At 40.1% G+C, this 20300-nt stretch overlaps 1 protein-coding gene across 1 annotated transcript in view; it reads left to right on the top strand.

The window, feature by feature from the left end:
* Window positions 1-20300, top strand: part of GUCY2C (guanylate cyclase 2C) — a 44203-nt gene that overhangs the window by 2199 nt on the left and 21704 nt on the right. The window contains exons 3-14 of the mRNA XM_010410683.4: window positions 325-392; window positions 2280-2495; window positions 4894-5015; window positions 5884-5980; window positions 8668-8797; window positions 9997-10132; window positions 11841-11926; window positions 12353-12464; window positions 15838-15919; window positions 18225-18330; window positions 18844-18906; window positions 19460-19531. Of these exons, the coding sequence (XP_010408985.2) occupies window positions 325-392; window positions 2280-2495; window positions 4894-5015; window positions 5884-5980; window positions 8668-8797; window positions 9997-10132; window positions 11841-11926; window positions 12353-12464; window positions 15838-15919; window positions 18225-18330; window positions 18844-18906; window positions 19460-19531 (1290 nt within the window). The remainder of the gene's footprint in view (window positions 1-324; window positions 393-2279; window positions 2496-4893; window positions 5016-5883; window positions 5981-8667; window positions 8798-9996; window positions 10133-11840; window positions 11927-12352; window positions 12465-15837; window positions 15920-18224; window positions 18331-18843; window positions 18907-19459; window positions 19532-20300) is intronic.

The raw sequence follows: 20300 nt of genomic DNA, 5'->3' as shown, positions 1-20300 counted from the left end.
AACCACCCTGTCTTCTGCAAATGCAAACTCTTCCGGGGTGTGTAATTTCAAATGTGCAATTTTAACAATATTTTAATCCTTGCTTGCTGTCTGTGTCTTAACAAATATCATACTCTATCTTTTTTTGGCTTTCTGTGATTTCTTTCCTCTTCCCCCTTATGTTTGTTCTTTTAAACTTTCTGTAGCTCCTTTCCTACTCTTTTCTTGCTTTTGCTAGGTAAATTCTGTGACTCCTCAAATCCTACAATTTTCTTCATTCCGCCATCCTCCTCTCTCTGCCAGACCTCCGCCCTACCCCAAATGACCCTTTTTGATCCCTTGCAGGATAATGGCACACTTGGCTGTGCTGTCATAGGACCCGCTTGCACTTACGCCACCTACCAAATGGTCTCGTAAGTACCAATTCCTTCCACTTACATTGTGATGTTAAAGATGTCAGCTGCTGAACAGAATTGTTTTGTGAACAGCAAACCTGCAGAGGCATTGGTGTTTAGAATACGTAAGACACCTTGAGTCAAGGCAGTAAGACTTTTATGCATAGCCACTCTCTTGGGTAGGTGGAAGAAAATCCCCTTCCAAAGCCCATTGATAGAATCCCAGCTTTAGTAGGGAAACTTCTAATTCCTGACAGTAAGGTGAATGATTGATTGAGGAGTGGTTGGAGAGCAGCCCTGCAGGAAGGGATCTGGGGGTGCTGGTTGGCAGCAGTCTCGACAGGAGTCAGCAGTGTGCCCAGGCAGCCCAGAGGGCAAACCCTATGTGCATCAGACACAGCTGGTCAGGAGAGGTGATTATCCAGCTGTACTCAGCGGTGGTGTGGCCTTACCTTGAGCACCGTGTGTAGTTCTGGGCCCCACAATTTCAGAAAGATGTAAAGGTCCTTGAATGCTTACAAAAGTGGTGAAAGGGCTGGAAGGCATGTCCTGTGAGGAGCTGAGAGCACTGAGTTTGTCTAGTTTGGAGAAAAGGAGGCTGAGGGGAGACCTTGTTGCTTTCTACAGCTTCCTGAGAAGGGCAAGTGTAGAGGGAGGTCCTGATCTCTTCTCCCTGGGATCCATCAACAGGACAAGTGGGAATGATTCAAAGCTGTGTATGGAAAGGTTTCGTTTGGACATTAGGAAGCATGTTTTTAGTGAGAGCATGGCCAAACACTGGGACAGGCTTCCTAGACAGATAGTTGATGCCTCAAGGTTGTCATGTTTAAAAGGCATTTGGACAATGCAGTTCATAAGTGGTCTAGTAGAAGGTGTCCCTGTCCATGGCAGGGGGTTTGGTACTAGGATGTTTAAGGACTCTTCCACCCCAAACCATTCAATGATTCTATGAATAACATGCTTTAGCTTTTGGTCAGTCCTGAAGTAGTCAGGCAGTTGGACTGTGATTTTTGTAGGTCCTTTTAGCTGAAATAATCTATTCTCTTCTGTTCTAAGTCTGTCAGAAAAAACCCCTCACCTGTTTAATTAGTGAAATACTCTCACTGTCATTATTTATTACATCATCTATGTCTGTTTCTGTTGCAATAAGTAAAAACCCTGTAATTGGGTAAGTGGACTTTACCTGGAAAATGAAGTTTTGTCACAATAATGCCAACAACTCTTACGGTCATGGTTTTTGCAGGCAAAATTCCCTGTTATTAAAAAACACCATACAAGAACTGAAATCTTTTGAGTTTAGTCTGATAAGATCGCAGCATCCAGGAATATACTTTTGTCCTTAAAAGCTTACTGTCTCTGTGTATAAAATGATCTTTGTTTCACAAATTCCTTGTCAGCAGAGGGTTGCCTTAGTTTTTTCCTCCCTGACTGCTGCTGTTGTACAGCTCTGCTAAAATACACCTTTGTGAAACTAAAAGATTTTTCCTTTGAATTGTAGGAGTAAAGCTTTTTTTTGATGGCAAAAAGCTGTCACCCTGCAGCACTGTCCCAATAAGGAGATTAAATCCATCCCATGGTAATGGCAGCCAGGGAGCAGAAGCCTGTCTTGAGCCTTTGGACTCCTGTCACAACCCTTGGGGCTGAAATGGTGTGTGGTACCCAAAAAAGCAGGGGTAACTGGGGACAGTGAGAGAAGCTGCCTAGAGCAGTTCAACAGGGCTTTTTGGTGCCCATACAGACTTGAAATCTGCTTGTGTTCTTGAGGAGCCTTCTGGTTCAGGTTCAAATTGCTGCAAAACTAGCTCAGGGCACAAGAGGAGAGGGAGGTGAGGATGGAAATCAGGTAGTAGCTGCCTTGGTGCAACAACAGTCTGTTCAGACTTGTCCTCTTATCTCTTCCTTTAGACTTGAAACAATACTGAGCCTGCCTCTGATCTCTGTAGGGAGTTTTGGACTATCCTGTGACTACAAAGTAAACCTAACCCGCCTTCTGACCCCAGCCAGGAAAGTGAACCAATTCTTCTATTATTTTTGGAAAGCTTCTAAGCTGCCGTTCAAAACCACGACCTGGGAATCTGTCTACATTTACAAGAGGACTGAAACCTCAGAGGCATGCCTCTGGTAAGATCTGGATCCACCTCTGACCCAACTGGTGATAAATGCTGTCTCCATCCTCAGACATGGTTTCTGCAAACTGTTCTTTCAGTCCTACACTTTGGGAGGTGCCTTGGTAGTACCAAGGAATGAGAAAAGGAAAAGATGAATTGTACCTTTTAGCTGTAGCACTTACCTGAATGTTTCTCTCAGCCTGTTTTAAATATTTGCAAGCCTTTGCTTTTCCTTTGGACAAGGTAGCTTACATGTTGTCTCTGATGAAAATACTTGTTTACAGCATCCTTGATATAAATAGTGTGACATGAGAGGTTCCTCCACAAGCTCCCCATAGATGCCTTTTTAGGTCAGGGGTCTTACCAAGCTCTTAAAATGTTCAATCTGTAGGCACTATTGTTACTCCAAAACATTTCCAAAATTCAAACTGTATCTTTCTTCAAACAGAATTACCCCAGTGATTGCAGAGTTTAAGCTATACTCTCATCAGTTTGGAGCAAAGGAGACAGCTTTCACTTTGTGACCTGAAACATCATGCTGTGCTTGATTCTCAGAAATGCTGGGTTTTCTGCTTGCCTGAAAACAAAGCCTCCTTTTAGACAAAGAGACTCATTAATATGCCAATATTTATAATTACTTTTCAATTAATTAAATTAAATATAGAGTTCAATTGTTCAATTAAATAGTCTTATTTAACTTTCAGCTCATATGAGTGTTTCTATGCTCCTTTGATTTTTTTTTCCCAATTTTGGGATATAAAAAGCTGAATAATTTAAAAAAATCATCTAATTTCTCCTACTAATTTTATAAACATAGCTGAAAAGTAGCAATGAGTTCATGGAAATAACTATTATGTATATTTTTAATTCATAACCTGAGGAACTTGCAGAATTCTAAGCAAAATTTGACTATGTTTGCTTCAGAGTGATAGAAGCAAATACTTATGGAATATTTTGGTTACAGAATTAAAAGGGGTTTTTTTTCTGAATTAAGATACCTAAAACCTGATCTCCATTTAACTCTTTTGTAAGTATTTATGGACTTTTATTGTTTTCTTCTTCTTTCTTAGTATAGATAGCAATTTGATCGCATGCTGTAATTGCTATGGTTACCTCTCTTTGATGTTTTGAAATATCAGTGCACTTTGCTCATCTCTTACTACAATCCCATTCCTCCATGTTTGCAGCTGTAATTGCCAATGCACTATACACACTTTAGCTAAATCCCTTTAATTCTGCAGGTTTCGTACCTTGCAGTGAAATAATTGCATGGAAGTTATTTCTGACCTTTCCAAGTGTTTCTTATTTCACCTTTTTTAATGCTTCTGATCAGGACCTTCTTTATGACTTCAGAATTGTTCAAGCCCTTTTATTGCTGAATTAACAAAAAAAAATATTAATTTTGTATCTCTGCCCACTTTTCATCCTAATTTAGTTGTAAAAATGCATCTCATTCTGCCGTAATAGAAACTGTCAATGTGAAGGTTTTTGAGCAGTCTAATTTAGGAAGATCCATTTTCTCTAAAGCACAAGTATTACTGCATGAACTAATTGTTTTTCCTATATACATATAAAAATAAGTGAATACCCACACTGATAGCAAAATCAGGTTATGTTTCAACTATGCAAATGTTTCTGAAAATTAATGGTTAATCATTCTGTTCCTGAAAAAAAAAAGAAAAAAAAGGAAGCAGAAGGTATTAAGTAACTCATAGGACTGAGATCTCAGTGCTGGTAGATCAAAGGTTATGTAGTTTGAAAACAAAGAGAGTTCTTTTGGTTTTCCCTCTGCATTAACTTTATTTCAGATAGAATATCTCTTCTCAGAAACAACATATTGAAGCAATAGTAGGATTCAGGAGTTGACTGTTTTTCCTTAATCTTTTAGCAAACTTTTACTTGCTTGCTTTTTTGTCTGAGCTCATTTTTCCCTTCGAGTTTTAACTGATTCTATATAGGTTTTTTGTTACTACTTTTCTTCCTTTGCTTCTCTGACAGTCAGGGTACATGTGTGGTTTTTATCTCAGTTCTTTCTAGTTCCTATTTAGTCCTTTGAACCTTCACATGTGCCTTCTAACATTACCACTGATGTCTTAAATAGCAGAGCTTCCTGGAATTTCCCCATATCCCTGATTTTTTTCCTTAATTTTTAATGTCTTATTACATCATTGCATTTTCCAAATCCATCCTTTGTACAACCATGCTCAAATACCTCTGGTTGACTTTCCAGGCATTTCTAAATCTTTCATGCCATGTATTGATTTTCTCACTTTTATTGCTGCAGAAAAGGTTTCATACCAGCTTATAAACATTCTTGTGTGCTCTGAACAGCCTCTCTTGCACTGTGGCTGATTTAGGAAAATGTGAGGAGTTAGCAATTTCCTGACAATATCTTTGCTCCCTTGTGCCAGGTATATGAATGCTTTAGATGCTGGAATCACAGAGTTCTCTGAAAAACTGAAGTTCAAGGATATTTTAAGAACTCCGGAGCTGCTTAAAAAAACTGTGAAAAATCCAAATCGGAAAAGCAATGGTAAGGAGGGGTTGAGGCTGCACTGTCCCTGCAAGTGAGTTGCATTTCCAAGGAAATCAAACCCACCCCTTAGTTAGGTTATAGGGAAAGCCTTTCACAAGAAATGGTGGAAACAAAGATATACCATTTTACATGGATGTAAAGATAAAATGGCGCAAAGTTCCTAGATTCCTCTCTTCATCCTCATAAAATATGGGGGAATATCCTGGTTCCAGGGAGATTTTGGGGTAAATTATCCCATCTATGCAAAAGCTCCATTTTGTAAGAGATTCAGAAATCCAGGGATCACAATTTCTCCTAAGAAGAGCTTTAAATACTACAAGAATATAGATACTGCAAGCTCTTTATCATTCATGTGTTTGCAGCCCTGGTACATCTATGGACCTCATTTTGCCATCAAGGGGCACTTCTGGAAATGATTCATCTAAACTAGAAAAATGAATGAATAAATACTTTATCTTCTCCTAAGACTAAGCACCTGGCATCAGCAGGCCAAGTGAGTGCAAGAGTAAGCAAGCTAATGAAACCATTACTTGAAGGCTATTTAACCTGGAAGTGTTCATAGTGAGTAGCTGTTATGGCACTACAACTCCTAATGCTTATTTGAGTGAGATAATGGTAGTGCTCTGGTGCAATCAGACAGAAAATGGTGCAGGTGTTGAAGCACCTTTTACCACTTCCCCTCAGACATCCTGGTTTCACTGCAGAGAGGCTGTAGCTCTGTGCATGGGCCCCAGTACAGCACAGATAATGTGCCTTAGCCTGGAGTTGCTCTATTGCCTGCTACTCAAATATGGGGGAGGAGGCAAGCATCCTCTTCTTGTCGGTAAATCTCACCAATCTGTCTCCATTTTTGCCCATTCTGTAGTGATCATCATGTGTGGCTCTCCAGAGGACGTCAGCAGAGACCTAGGGACGGAAAAAGTGGATAATGACATCATTATCATCCTGATAGATCTCTTCAAGTAAAGTATCACCTTCACTTTTCTTCTTTTCTCTGCAGTTTGCTGATGGATACAGATAATGGAAATAGTCTGAGTCGAACTGTTTTGTTGAAGAAATGCTCTTTCACAGAATGTTTTCTATTGCCATCTTTCCTCATGTCTTTCCATTTTTGTAAGGTGCTTAGTGTTTAATTCATGGCAAATCCTCTACAAAATCCCATTTGGTTCATATAATAGTTTTCTAAGGCAGTGGCAGAGCAGGTAGCTTTAACGTCCTCCTGTGGGCTCCTCAGTGCAGGAAACCATGAGAGAAGCACAAAGTCAGAATGGTCATGAGATATGGTTCATTTGAGATATGGTACATTTTTCATACACTCTGCCCAACCAGACAATTATGTAAATATGACTTACAGTATATTTTTCTAGACTCCATTTATTCAATCTTTAAATTATTTAGGTGATACAACTATTCTCCCACTTTATAACTCTTGCACTTTACAGCCATCTTTTCGGCATCTTTATAAGCACAGAAATATAACTTCTCAGAGAAATTTCTTAGTATACAACCCAAGTTTTCTGTTGTTTAATTTCCTCTTAATATTGCTAATTACGAAAATCTTTATAGAAGATGTCTGACATAAACTGGCCTTACCAATGGTATCCTCAAAAGCCTTCGCTGTATGTGAGGACTGAGAGCTGATCTCTGGCCCTACGCCTAAGTGACACAGCAGAGATCACATTTGTACAACTAAGCATAGATATGTAAATCAGGTGGGTTTTGGGTATAGCCCCAGTTACCATAGCATGTCGCAGTCTGGAAGAAAGTTAATCACCTGGGACAGCGCTGGTGGTGCAATTGGATGGCTGGATGGCTGGATGGATCAAGGATGGAACAAGGCAAATGCATGTGCCCATGTTTTGATGTTACTTACTTCACTGTTGGTGTAGCAAAAAGATTCCATGAACTTCTAGGGCCAGTTGGACTTCCCAGCTCTTGTGTCTAAAGCTGTCTGTAACAAGTCAGTTCTGAGAAACTCTGGGTTAATGACTTCAGAGATTTAACATTTGGTTCCAAACTGAATTCTGTGGTTCAGGTTCTAACAGGATCTTCTCTATCCTGTACACTCTCAGGTTCACCATATCTATTTTTCAGAAGTGCTTCTAAGAGCTTCTGACATTCCACAATTTTATTCAGGCACTAGGAATCCCCAGTTGCTTTACCTGAGGCAACTGGCCTCAACTCCTGTTTCTTTGCAAATGCACAATGGGAACTGTGTATGTGAGTGCTTTAACACTGGTGTTGTATGTAGAATTGTTGTATTACAATAGGTGAGGGTGATTAGGGGATTCTTTGCTGTGATGTGCATCCTTCTGATATACCCAGCTGCCTCTGGCTGTTTTATATGCTGCCCTTCTTAAACTTTCTACATACCCCTTATTTTGCTGAGTATCTCAATCACATTTGCTTCTTAAAACAAACAAAATACAGACAGATGTATTAGATGAAAACTCAAGCTGTAGGAGGGAGAGTAGGCAAAGTCCTGTGCTTCTCCAGGAGTGAAGTGCCTCTGAAACAGTGATAGATTTAAACTCAGCTCTAAGCTGTCTGGCAGGCAGGACACAAACACAGTCTTTAAGCCTCTCTCAAGAAAGGTGGGATGCTGGAGGATTATCCAGTCTAGTGGAATCTAATGAGGTTTCCTTTTCAACTGGCTAGTTCAGTCCAAGCCTGGATGAAAAACATTTTGAAATTCTTGAGGGTGAAAAGTGCTGTGTAAAAGTCAGAAGGTTCAGAGAAAGGCAGGGACAGGGCTCTGGTGTCAGAATCCAATCAGATGGCCATGGAATAGAGCCCATGGTTTCCAAAAAAGTCTTAATACAGTACTGACTGACAAAATAAAAGGATGATCAAACATGAATAATGAGAGAAGGCTCCTACAATTATTTTCTTTCTATCAATCTAGCCACAGCAATGACAGATGCTGACAGTTGACACTAATATCTATTGCTAAATTCCTCTTTAGCATGTGAATCTGGTGGTGGCCAGTCTGTGAAGCACTTCCAGATGGCCTGTCAGGGTGATGAAACCAAAGATACCTGAAAGCTACAACATCTTCTGCTTGTTTTAGCTGAGATTTCAAGTTGACAGTTTCCTCTGATCTTCCTATCTCACTGAATTAAACAAATGAATCCATAATCTGCTCTCTGCACCTCTGTGATTGTTTCATTCCCTCCTGTTAAATGCTTTTAGTGCAACTCCTGCTGTGCTCAATTCTAGCAGAAAATACCAAAATTAGAGGAACAAGCAAAAAGAGTGCAGAAGAGTTCAGAAACAGGCAGAGTAACATGAATATGACTGCAGTATTGTGGATTCCAAGGAGAAACTGAGTTTTAATAAATATAAACTTTGCTTGAAAAAAAAGAGGAAATAAACAGGACAGTAAACAGTTACAGTAATAACAGTAGTTCACAACAACCTTTGAGTGTCAGATTGGCAGATTGCCTTGGTATTACCTGTTAATATATTTAAGCACAAAAGTGGGCATCAGGGAATGAATGATATAAAGAGCTGTGCATGATGAAATTTTATTTTTAGATCTAGTGTTTTAGCCTGTTAAAAAACAGTGGTCTTGGGAACAGATGAGTGATTCTGTCATGGATACCACTGTTGTTCAATGTCCATGGGGTTCTTGTGCTTTGCTTTGCAGTAACGTGTACTTCAGGAAGAACATCTCAGCTGATTACATGCACAATGTACTTGTTCTGACTCTGCCACCAGCTAATTACAGCTACAATACTGTAATTAGAGACTACAGTGAGACTGAGGAAAACATCCTGGTAAGAACACTATTTTATATCTGATTATTGCATTCAGTTCATTCATGTTCATGTACTAGGAAATGAAAACTAAAAATGCAGCTGTAATCATCCCCTGTCATGCTTCTAAGCTGATATTTCCTTATATTATTGCAGGATGAAATTTTGTCCTGCTGTAATGATGTAAAAATATAGTATCATAAGGCAAATCTGCAGCCTGTCATATTCCTGCTTTGTGAAGTTCAACTCAGACTTCTAATTTGTTCTGCAAGTGTCATGTTCACGGGGCATGAGGGAGACTTACACATGGTATTCCAGCTCCACATCTGAGTGGCTGAAAATCTTACACATAGCTGCAAGGCATCACTCAAGAAAGATCTATATGCGTAACTGAGATGTGAGCATGGAAAGTTCAGAAGTAATAATTGTTGACTAATTTTTCTGTGCAGATATGTCTAAGAGATGACGACCAGTTCTGTCCAGTGGCTTTCCAGATAAACTTCAAAAACAGGAACCTTTTTTTTCTGTAGGAAATAAGTATTTTGGTTATTTTCCAGAAAAGCAGAAACTATGAATATGCTGCATCTGTTTAGTGAAACTGATACTCCTGCCGTCTGCCCAGGAACCAGGTCCTTCATGTAGAGTTCATCCCAAGATTTGTGGCTTTGAGCTTCAGCTCTCCAGCAGGCAGCCTGAAGCTTCTGGCTGGATTTACAGGGCTTCTAGATCCCCCTGCCTGGGCTCAGTGGTTTTTTTGGGTGCCAGCTCTATGGCAGGCTGCTGGAAATTCTGGCACAGCTCCTTGCCCTTTAGCCGTGGCCACCTGGAAGCCCAAACTTGCTGGCAGCACACTGAATTATCTGCACAGAAACTTTAATCCAAAGCCAGGGTCTTTGGGACACACTGAGAAAGTTGGAAGTGCCAAGAACCTACAGTGTAGGATTTCTTGAATCCTTTGCACGAGGATCAGCATGACAGACCTTTACATTGGCCTCTTTCAGCACCTCCCTGTCTTCATACATCAAAAATATATTTTGTTTACCTTTATTTTTTGAAGTGACAATGCTGATGTAGTATTGACCATCTACTCACTCAGTGTTCAGCAGATTCTGGTCTTCCATGCTGGAGTTTCTGCCAAATGGAGCCAATCAAAGTTATTGTAGCTTTATGGCAGAAACATGAACTCTCAAACAGCCATTTTTTATTTTCTTTTGTTCTAGATGGAAGATGACTTTCTTGCTGGCTATTTTAATGCAGTGTTGCTGTTTGGACATAGTCTCAAGAAATTTGTCGTCTCCCAGAGCCCAGTGTCATCTCTCAGTTTAATCACTGAATTCCGAAATACCACTTTTGAAGGTAAAAAAAGTACAGTCCTGTGCAGGGTTCACTAAATTGATGAGGGGAAACAAATTTGATTTTAAACGCTCTTATGATAAGTCACTTCTACACTAAACAAGTCTGAGCCTTTCAATGAGTTTTATTCCCAGTCTTTTTTCTTTTTATATAGTTTTTACAAGGATGTTATCTTCAGTATTTGATGTTCAAAATGACTCTGAAATCACTTGGCTAAGCTTTAATGAAGTAGTTTCAACCTTTTTCGGTTTACAAAACCATGTAGACCTGGGTGCCTGCAGTGTGGGTTTAGGCCAGCTGGCAGTCAGTTGGCTCTTTTTAGTCAACTTTCTTGTTCCTCTCACAGGTTTTCTAGCACTGGTGGGCTTTTGTTTTGTAGGCCATGGGCTTAAAATAACAGAATTCAGTCATTAGGAAAAGGCAGAGGCAAAACTTACACAAAGAAGTGAAAACATTACCTCTCTGGGAGTATAGTCCCAGTTCCAGTCACCAAAATGATGACTGAAAGTTTTGTGTATATATCCCACCTACATTCAGCAAATATGTGTATAGAAGTTTCCCAGATTTTCCTAAGATAGAAAAGGTTCCAGGCTTATTTTTGCTTTAACCATGGTATCCCATACTTAGCAAAATATGGTTTACTAATTCCTCCTGGAGACAGCATCCCTTTCTGAATATCAGTAAACTCATCTCTTTAGTTTAAGTTTGAAAGTTAAGTTGCACAAACTTTTACTCATCCAAAATACAGCACTGTAATGCTTGTCATAATTTATAGGTTTAGTTTAAAAAAAAAAAAAATTCCTAAAAGTGATAGGTGTTGAATCACCTTCATTCTTTCTTGTGATGGAGTCTGGTACAGTAGGGATTTCTTACAGTAATTATTTTGATATTAAGAAGATGGACCATGAAAAAGCATCAGTTTTTGATGTGAAAAGGGAGAAGGTAATTGGCCTTTTGTTGCTGTTGATGATGACTTGTTCTATTTCTCCTAAGTTCAGTATCAGCATTATTTTGGTTCAGCAATCTGAAGCTGATCAAAAAACCCTCCTGTGAAAACAGAAGGGGAAAAATGAAGGTGAGACTTTCAGGAATAGTGGATATTGGCTAAGCTTGTGCTCATGTTGAGGCAGCTGACTTCATGGGAGTGAAGTCAAGCTGTGCTGAGGGATTTGGGAAGTTCAACCTTAAAATCCTTGTAATGTGCTACACAGGCAATTTCTCAATGTGCAGATTTGCTGACATACAGAGGTAGGAGGCTAAAGGCAAAAAGAACATGATTAAAACATTATTATTAGAGCTTTCAAAAGAGTAAAGGGAATGAAAGTATCCTTGTCTTTCCTTTATTGCTGATAGATTCAAACTGCAGGTGGAAACAGACTATTTTGCTTCTCACTTCTAAAGTGGTCTCTTCAAGGGTGGTGACTGACATTCTTGGTATGCTGAACAAATCTGACAAATATATTTTCCTATAGCTAAAGGGAGACTTTTTTCTTCAGTGCAATCAGGTCAACACGTTTTATTGGATTTTGTAGAGAAAATGTAGTGTGGTATTAAAGAAGTAGTGCCACATTGAGCTGATATGTATCTAGCACATACATGAAGAAGAAAAGTATCCTAAGTATCAGAAATCCTTTTATTTATCCCATCCTTCCTGCCCTATATTTGTGTTTCTGAAAATGCAAGCCTTCTGACTAATTCCTCGTGTCTGCAGGTGTAGTGGGTCCTGTAACTCTAGATGAATTTGGAGACATTGATACCAATCTGACCCTGCTGTACACGTCACAGGCTGCAAATCATGTATGTATGTCTCGAGTGCAACTGTTCGACCTTATGTGTGAAAGGAGAAACAAAATGCCCTGCACTATTGCATAAGAATGATGAAAATAACTACAGCAGGAGTGGTAGGGTGCCAAGGCATGCTGTGCGTGCCAGAAGGGGGTCATGTGAGGTGTGCTGGAGACTGACAGGATTGATGTAATCTGGTGATTCAGTAAGTGAAGTGCAGCTGGTATTTCGTGGGATTGGTAAATTTATTTTCAGAGAGAGGGGATGAATGAGAAAGAATATGGCAGCCGAACATATGGCTACACTGAGAAATGCACCACTGTAGCAGGAAAATTATTTTGAGTTTGGGCAATACATTTATTAAGGGTAGTCTGAAGCACAGGACAAAAGAGAGAGAGCATGGCTGCTGACTGCATTTCTTCCCTCCTACATCTGTAGTTCAAACCTCTTCTGTATTTCAACACTCAAAACAACAAGACACGTGAGGCAACTAACAGTCCGGATTTCATCTGGAAGAACCACAAGCTGCCCAGTGATACTCCAGGCACTGGTGAGACACCCATTAAACCTACCACCTACCTCTTTGAAGACAAGTCACACAGTCCTGAGATCTACCTGCTGTGTGATCCAGCATGCTACCATCACACTGCTCCCAGCCAGTGATGCCAGGATCTGGGTGCAGAGCAGGATCTTTCCTTCTCCTGCCTCATCCCTCCATGTTCTCTGCCTCCAGTCCAGTTCGAAACCTTTATTTTGTTTAGGTGGTGATACTAAGTCTCTTGTAAACTTGATACTGTACCAGTGATTATGGGGAATACCACGGGATGTTTCAGAAGAAGTCACCCCCAAACAAATAATCTTCACTAGAAGATGGTGGTGGTGTGAATTGCTTGAAAGACTCTTCAGGAAAGGCAGCAGAATTAAGATTATGATGAGTTATCTGACTCTGCATTTCTGTATCTCTGATGGAGCATGGTGGCTTCTGCTTGCCTCTTTATCCTTGTTGTAGGGAGCTGGGGAGAAGACACAGCACTGTGTAGATTCAGGGTTCTTCTCTGGAGAAGTCTCTGAGAAGAGCTGACTCTCTGAAGAAGGACCAGGGGAAACTAGGTTATGGCTCTTTTTACACCCAAATTTTAAATTTAAAATCCCAGAAATCACCACCTCCTTTTGAGTTTTTGGTGACTCCTGGATAGAATGGATGAAGCCCCTTGTCATTCAGCATAGCAGAGTACAGCCTTGTCAGTCTGATCAGACTGAGATTGTTTCCCCCTTTAAGACTGCTGCCACATGGTGCTTGGCAAGGGAAGGGCATATGCTTCAGGGTGTGATATGCAGAATAAAAATTATTGCAGTGGCAGTAATTGCAAGGGTTAGTGCACAGTGGGTTAGTGTTCACCTGAGTCATTCCATCAGTGAGAATGCAGAGATGCTGCTGTTAAAAGTCTCCGCTAAAGGCTTCCCATTAATTTGCTGTACTGCTTGCCTCCATTAGGGAATAGGTAAAGCATAACTGGAGAGATAAACACCTTCTGCTAACTAAGGGTCCTTTCACAGTAAGGTGGTAAAATGGATTCAAACATTTTTATTCTTCAGTAAAGTAAATCAGATGCGCTCAAATTAGGCCTTATCTCTCATAAGAGAGGCAGGAGTAGTGTGGTTCATTGCCAGGTACCCATGGGAGCTACCAGGAGGAGGCAGCAGCTTTGATAAGATTCCAGTTAGTTCTGGGAAGAGCAGAGGGATTTCAGTGAAGCTTTCATTTTTCATCTCTGGTCAAATCTCTGGTCTCTCTTGGTATGACTGTGAGTCCTGTCTGTGCAGAGACTGCAACACTGCACACATCAGCCACAGGGTCTCCCTGTACCAGCTCCATGAGCTCTGTGCTTTCTGGCTCCTGTCTTTTCGGTGTTGTTCCAGTCCCATTCTCATCCATCCCTTGGGCCCCACAACATGCTGTGTTTTCAGTGGATCCGAAATATCTTTCAAATATTCCCTTCAGTATGTCCTTGTTTGAAGCTGCTGCACAAGGGCGGGGGGGGAAGAGAATGGCAGAAAACCAATGTCTACAAATGTCAGTAGTTTAACACCTAGTGCTTAGCTGAAGCCTGACACTGTGGCCAAGCCATACTAAACTAAACTGCCTCCCAAAGGCACTTGATTATTTTTAACATTTTTTAAAAATAAACCTTCCTTCAGTGTGATTCTAAATAAATATATCCCCCCCAAAAGGAGAATGGTCAAAGTTTAAGTAACCACTGTGCCTTTTTTAAGCCAGTCAAAACTTTCCAACCTGGAATATCTTTTTTCCTCCAGGTAGGTGAACAGAGCAGACAATCCGAGCCCTATTCCTTCCTAAGCCGTAACTGAGAACAGCTTGATCCAGTTCTGCTGCCTATCTTCCTCCTAGTATTCTGTGAAAAAAAAGGGGGGTTCATTCATATTTCCCCCTTATTCACAAAGTTTTAATCCTCATTCTAAACATGGATAAGATCAATCTTCAATACACAAACGTTTCTGGTTCCAGAGGACCAGTTAATTTGTGATGCACTCTCCCTCTGCCTGTTGTAAGACTAAGAGCCAGAAGGTGGTAGCAGAACCTCAGGAAAGGGAAATTACGGTCCCACAGCGCTTTCATGGGAAACTATAATCTGTTCACTGTTAAGATGCAAGCCACAATTCACAAACCTGAAGTTTCAGAGAATTTTCATGCAAAATTTCTTTGCACATTCTCATTTATCTCTCACTTTATAGTGGTGACTTAACTTGTGGAGGGAAACTATAGTACTGATGGTTTTCATCAGAGAGCATCAGATTAATACTAAATTACCATGAAGCCCTTAGACTGATGAACATACTGAGAGAAGGTGGGTAGATGTGATACCCAAAACAAGAAAAATCAAAGGAGAAATCTGGGTCCAAAATCCGGAGGAGTTCATAAACTGAATCCTATGTCAGATGCAGGCACAAAAATTGGTATGTTGAAAATCCCTCCTCAACTGGCTGCTTGATTCTGAAGGCAGCTAGCGTGCGTAAACTTGCTTTTTATTTATTTACTAATTTTTACACTTGATCATTTTTTTCTGTGTGCCTTCATTTCTGTTTCTGGGCACAGACAGAAGTATATTAGTCTCAGTAAATCTGAATAACTCAGCTCTTCTACTGTCCTTAATCAAGATGGCAATCTGCAAAACTGGATTCTTCTCTCCCTTTTTTGCCTGAGACACTTGGTCATTAAAGTAGGTACACTCTAGACATGTGACCACCAGCTGAAGCTCTGTGATAATGGCCTGTTATTCTTCAAAGGAAGTTGGTGGCCACCAACTTTCCTTCCCAGTACCCCCGAGCTCCAAGAACAGATACAAGACAGGCTTCAGTTTGCTTTTCCACAGTAAGGCAATCAAAATTAAAACCTTAGTCAGTTCCCAGCCTTGTTCATCCTGTCTGCCTGCTCAGGATTAGAACCCTTGTGTGCTCTGTGGCTTTTGGGTCTAAGTCCTCAGATGCCTGAACAACATGATTTTCAAACCGTTTGGCACCTGGCAGCTTCCAAGGACACTTCACTGGCTTTGTGCTGCCACCAGATTAATTTCCCTCTATAGCATATTAATTTCCTGCTGAAGAGTACAGTCCACTCAGTAGCACCACTGCCTGGGTGGCCCTACAGATTGCCTGTGCCTCAGGTGGGGATGTAAGACTGCACTGCTCTGGGTCATGCTTCATCTGGCATTGAAAGAGGCAAGTGTGTGTCATCCCAAGGCAGTGCTGGACTTTACCAAAACCTCTCAATTTGGATGTGACCAAAAAGTATCCTTGGTCAGCTACTGTGATTTGCACATGTGTGAAGGTAATTTCTTAAATACAATGTTGCTTTTCAGCATCCTCCATGAAGTAATTTATATTTAATTTTTTCTTTTCTGCAGGCCCACACGTATTGACTATTGCTGTCTTTACACTCACGGGAATTGTGATTCTGGTTCTGATCATCTCTTTGCTGATTCTAAGGTACCAAACCCTTTGGCTTTCTGTTTGTTTGTCCTTGAACAGTTTTCCAACTAGGACAATGCCTCTGATCTCTCCTTGAAGAGCCATTCATTAGCTTACCTTACATACCTATGAGGTTGGCCCTGGGTGAACTCTTTGGTATATGCCAAGTAGTGCTTGCATCCATAGTGTTGTTATGACGGGTTAATAAGGGAGAAGATGCAGCAAGGCTCAGTGTTCCTGCATCTGCTAAAAAGCTCTGTTTCCTATATATACACAGAAACAGAAGTCTCAGACCAATCTTCAGAATTTTTCTACTTTACTACACATCTTTGGCTTTCTTGGGATTCACTTATATTTCTTTAATGTATTGGTGACATAAAAGTTCAATCTAGAAGGTGGTATTTCTCTTGAGTCACTGTAGGAGTCAAAACACCATGAGGTTTTGGTGTTTGCATTGCATGGATCCATTCCTTCAACACAGTCCATAACAATTTTTAACCCTACATAACAATTTTTCTATCAGCTTGGAATTTCATGCATATAACACAGTCCAGCTTTATCATTATGGAAAGAGCAGAATAGAAACCATTGATGCCTCCTTTTGATGGAAGAAATCCCACCACAGTTCCAAAGTATATGATTTTCTTTAATCTTTAAAAAAATTATCTTACCATTTTCATTGTGCATCCATTTTCATTCTGTATCTTTGCTATATATCGGAGAACTTCAGAAAAAGCAAGAAAATCAGATCTCAAGAAAAGTTTATTAGAAACAGATGCTGCTCAGGCTTTATTATTTTAAGTAGACCAATCTGCCTTGCTAACTAAAGCAAGAAAAAAATCAAAGATAAGGATACACAATTCTTATACATACAGTTGTACTCAAAATATGTAGGAGCTAATCATTGTCACATCTAAGCACTAACATATAAACAGACAGTAAAGTTTGCAATGCCTATGAAAATTAATAAACAAAAAGTATGGACTTGTAAAAGATTCTATATTTTTCCGTATTTGCAGATGCATAAAATCTAAAGATTCTGTTTAGGTGATTAGATTATTATTGTATACATATCATTGTGATATTCTCAAGCATCAAATATAGAAGAGATTTCTGAGAATTTTTAGAATAAAACTTGTACTTTTAGTGTCAAAATAATAGCAAGCTTCTCAAATATAATTCCTGCCAAAGATTATCCCCTAACAAGCAAAGGAGAAGAGAAACTCCTACAAAAATCAACAAAATGCCTCATTATTCCTTCTTTATCTCCTAAGTTTCTAGGACACTTGAACCATTCCACAGCTACTTGTGTAGTTCTGACTGCAAAGTGAAAAGTCCAAATCCTGAAAAACATATAACTAAATATTAGACCTAGTAGATTTTAATTCAGTTTGAAATGTTCTTAATCAGCAGCTGACACCAGTTTGAACTGTAGTGCATCCTAATCCTTTCTACAAGTTAGAACTGAGAAAAACAGTTCTTACTGCAATTGTTGCTCTACCTTTTCTTATGCAAATATATGCTAAAAATGTATTGAAAAAGGGAATATTTGTGTTATTAGTCAATAGTATGGGTTCTGTCATTTGGAGATTTTGCCAGCAGTCCTCAGTGTGTTAGGATTCTCCTGCAAACTCTCCAGTCAGTCCTGTGGGTTTTTTTAGTAGAGGAAGGACTTGCACAAGTTAGGAGGTAAGTTGATGAGCACTAGCTGTCTTGTAGCTTTTCTCTAAGACAAGACAGTGCTCGCTCTGAATTTTTGCAGGGGAGACAGCAGTTTCTTTCTCCCGTTTCCAAGGACTCTTCCCTCATTTTTACAAAATGTGCAGAATACAAGAGACACCCACAAAAAGGCACCTCATCTCAATGCTGTTGTTACCTCCTCTCCTGGCATTGCATTCACACCATTTCTAACTATCCACTGTTGATGGCAGGACTTCCTTTGGCTTGCATTTGTTTGTGGGACCTCTCTTCCAAGTACATTCAATAACATGGAGGAGAAAACTATATAAAATCCAGGTGGCCCTTTATGCTTTGAATTCTTCTGATCACCCCTGAGACTCTGGCAGTTGCCTAGCAGTTGTTCTGCTAAATCTGTTCTGTTCTGCTATAGAACTGAATGAGCATTTAGGCTTTCCCAAAGCTAGGGGAATTAAAGTGTATCAAATCAAACTGGATGAGAGCCACAGGGCTTGTGCTCAAATCTCATCAGCCTGACACACCATCCTTGTGTCATCCTGACACTAGATGCTTCCCTGTCCTAATCTCCTGTTGTGGGTTTCAGTTCACTGGGAGGATATTCCAAAACACTTCTCTTGTTCTTCAGGAAGTACAGGAGAGATAATGAGCGCCGGTGGAAGAAATGGTCCCATATACCACCTGAGGAAATCTTGCCTCTGGAGACCAGTGAGACAAGTCATGTTAGTTTGAAGGTAAGAGAAGCACAATGCCCAAAGCTGGGTCTTGGATTCTGTCTCCTAAAGACCATCAATGCTGGGGTTTTGACATGTTCTGACTACAGCACCCTATGGCTTTGGTAGGACTAGGATCTGTTAACTTTTTTTTTTTTTTTAAACATACTTGCTATATTGAAGAAAATGAGAGTATTCCACATCTATTGCTCACTAATAGAATATACCTGTTCCCTTCAGTAAAGCTCATTTTGTGATGGAGGAATGGGCTGGGTATTGACTTCCAGTCTCTGTTACAAATGATTTCCCAGTGCTTTGTTATGCCTCTGTAATGCCCAAGAGCATGAAAACAGCAGGTGGAGGGCCTGGGAGTGGCACGGATGTCCCACACTTTCTGTGGCATGTAGTGACCCTCCCTAGAGAGAGAGGCTTAAGCTTCTCTGTGTGATACACAAAGACATTACTAATCTCTCTGGACCTGTCAAGTGGGGAGTACGTGATAATTGCAAGTTAATTATTCTTCTTTGTTCTCAGATTGATGAAGATAAGAGACGTGACACCACCCAGAGACTGCGCCAGGGCAAGTATGACAAGAAGGTAACCTGACTGCAGTGTCCATGCTCCCTTCCTCACCTTTAGGAGGGCACTTTTTGGGAGGTCATTCCACCTCCCCTGACCTTGCAAAATGGTTTGTTCTTATGGAAGGGGTAAGGCATTTGTTCCCTGTCAGCTGCTTTGTATTTTGTTTACTGACAGAAGGCTAAATATTAGACTCCATGAACCTCTAGCCCAGGAGCACAGAAGCATAAACACAGGGACCAGAAATGTGATACATTTTGGTACTGAAGAGATGAACAGGTTAATGGAGGACAGGCCATTTACATGGCAATTCTTGTGCATTCAGTAGAGCTGTCTGCCTGACTGAGGAATATTCTTGTTGAGTTAAAATCTGCACAGTTATTAGATCTAAATCCATTGAAGAAAGTATAGCTCCAGTACTTATTAGCTGATTAACTGAAACTCCAACAGTGAAGCAGTAGGCAGGTGTTTCTGAAGTATTTCTTTGTATGGACATTTCTTGGAAAAGAAACATGAATTGCTGTTGTACTAAACCTATGATTTTTTTTCTGCACTGGTATTTTTCCTTCAGGTGGTGATCCTAAAGGATCTCAAAAACAGTGATGGTAATTTCTCAGAGAAGCAAAAAATAGAACTAAACAAGGTAACTGTTGCACATAGGAACTGCACACAGGAGGGTGGGATGGAGTCTATGAGTGAAGTCATTGCTTTCCACTGTCAACTCCAACAGCCATATGTTTGTGCATGTTTGTGAGGTGGAAAGGTAATGAGTTCCTCAAAGGATATTGCTTGATGAACTTTATCTTTGTTATGTGATCTCATCACCACTTCAGAGTCTGAACTGTGTGCCAGTCAAGCTGAGGATGAATGAAGTAATTAACGCGCTGTCATATGGCCTTACTAAATACATGTGCTGTCATATGGCCTTACTAAATCAATTTTTATAGCTGATGCTAAATAGCACTGGACTCTTTTGGCTCATATCATGCTAATTCATCAGTAGCAGAATGCTGTAGTTAAATCTTATTATTGAATGCCAAGTGCTGCTCTTTAAATATAAGTTACTCTCTGCTGACTTCTGCATACAGACTCTTTCAACACAGGAGATTAATTTGGCTGCAGTACTGCATCTTGTTTTGAATGGCTTTCCTTTTACACAACACTGCTATATTGTGAATTCAATAAACTCTAAAAATACCTCAAAGTAAACTACAGTTGTCTATTTAAATGGACGAAGTCCATAATATCATGCAGCATCATTAAATTTTTATTATTTGCTCATTTACTGACTGATTCACAACATTCTGTCACTCACAATGGCTATTCTGGTCAGCTGGGAGGTTTGATAGAGAGGCAATAATAGATACTATAATGGGCTCTGGAATTAGCTTGCAGTATCCAACAGCAGCCAT

The sequence above is a fragment of the Corvus cornix genome, chromosome 1A (genome assembly GCF_000738735.6).
Source record: "Corvus cornix cornix isolate S_Up_H32 chromosome 1A, ASM73873v5, whole genome shotgun sequence".
NCBI classification, from domain to species: domain Eukaryota; kingdom Metazoa; phylum Chordata; class Aves; order Passeriformes; family Corvidae; genus Corvus; species Corvus cornix.
This window is presented reverse-complemented; position numbering and strand designations above follow the sequence as displayed.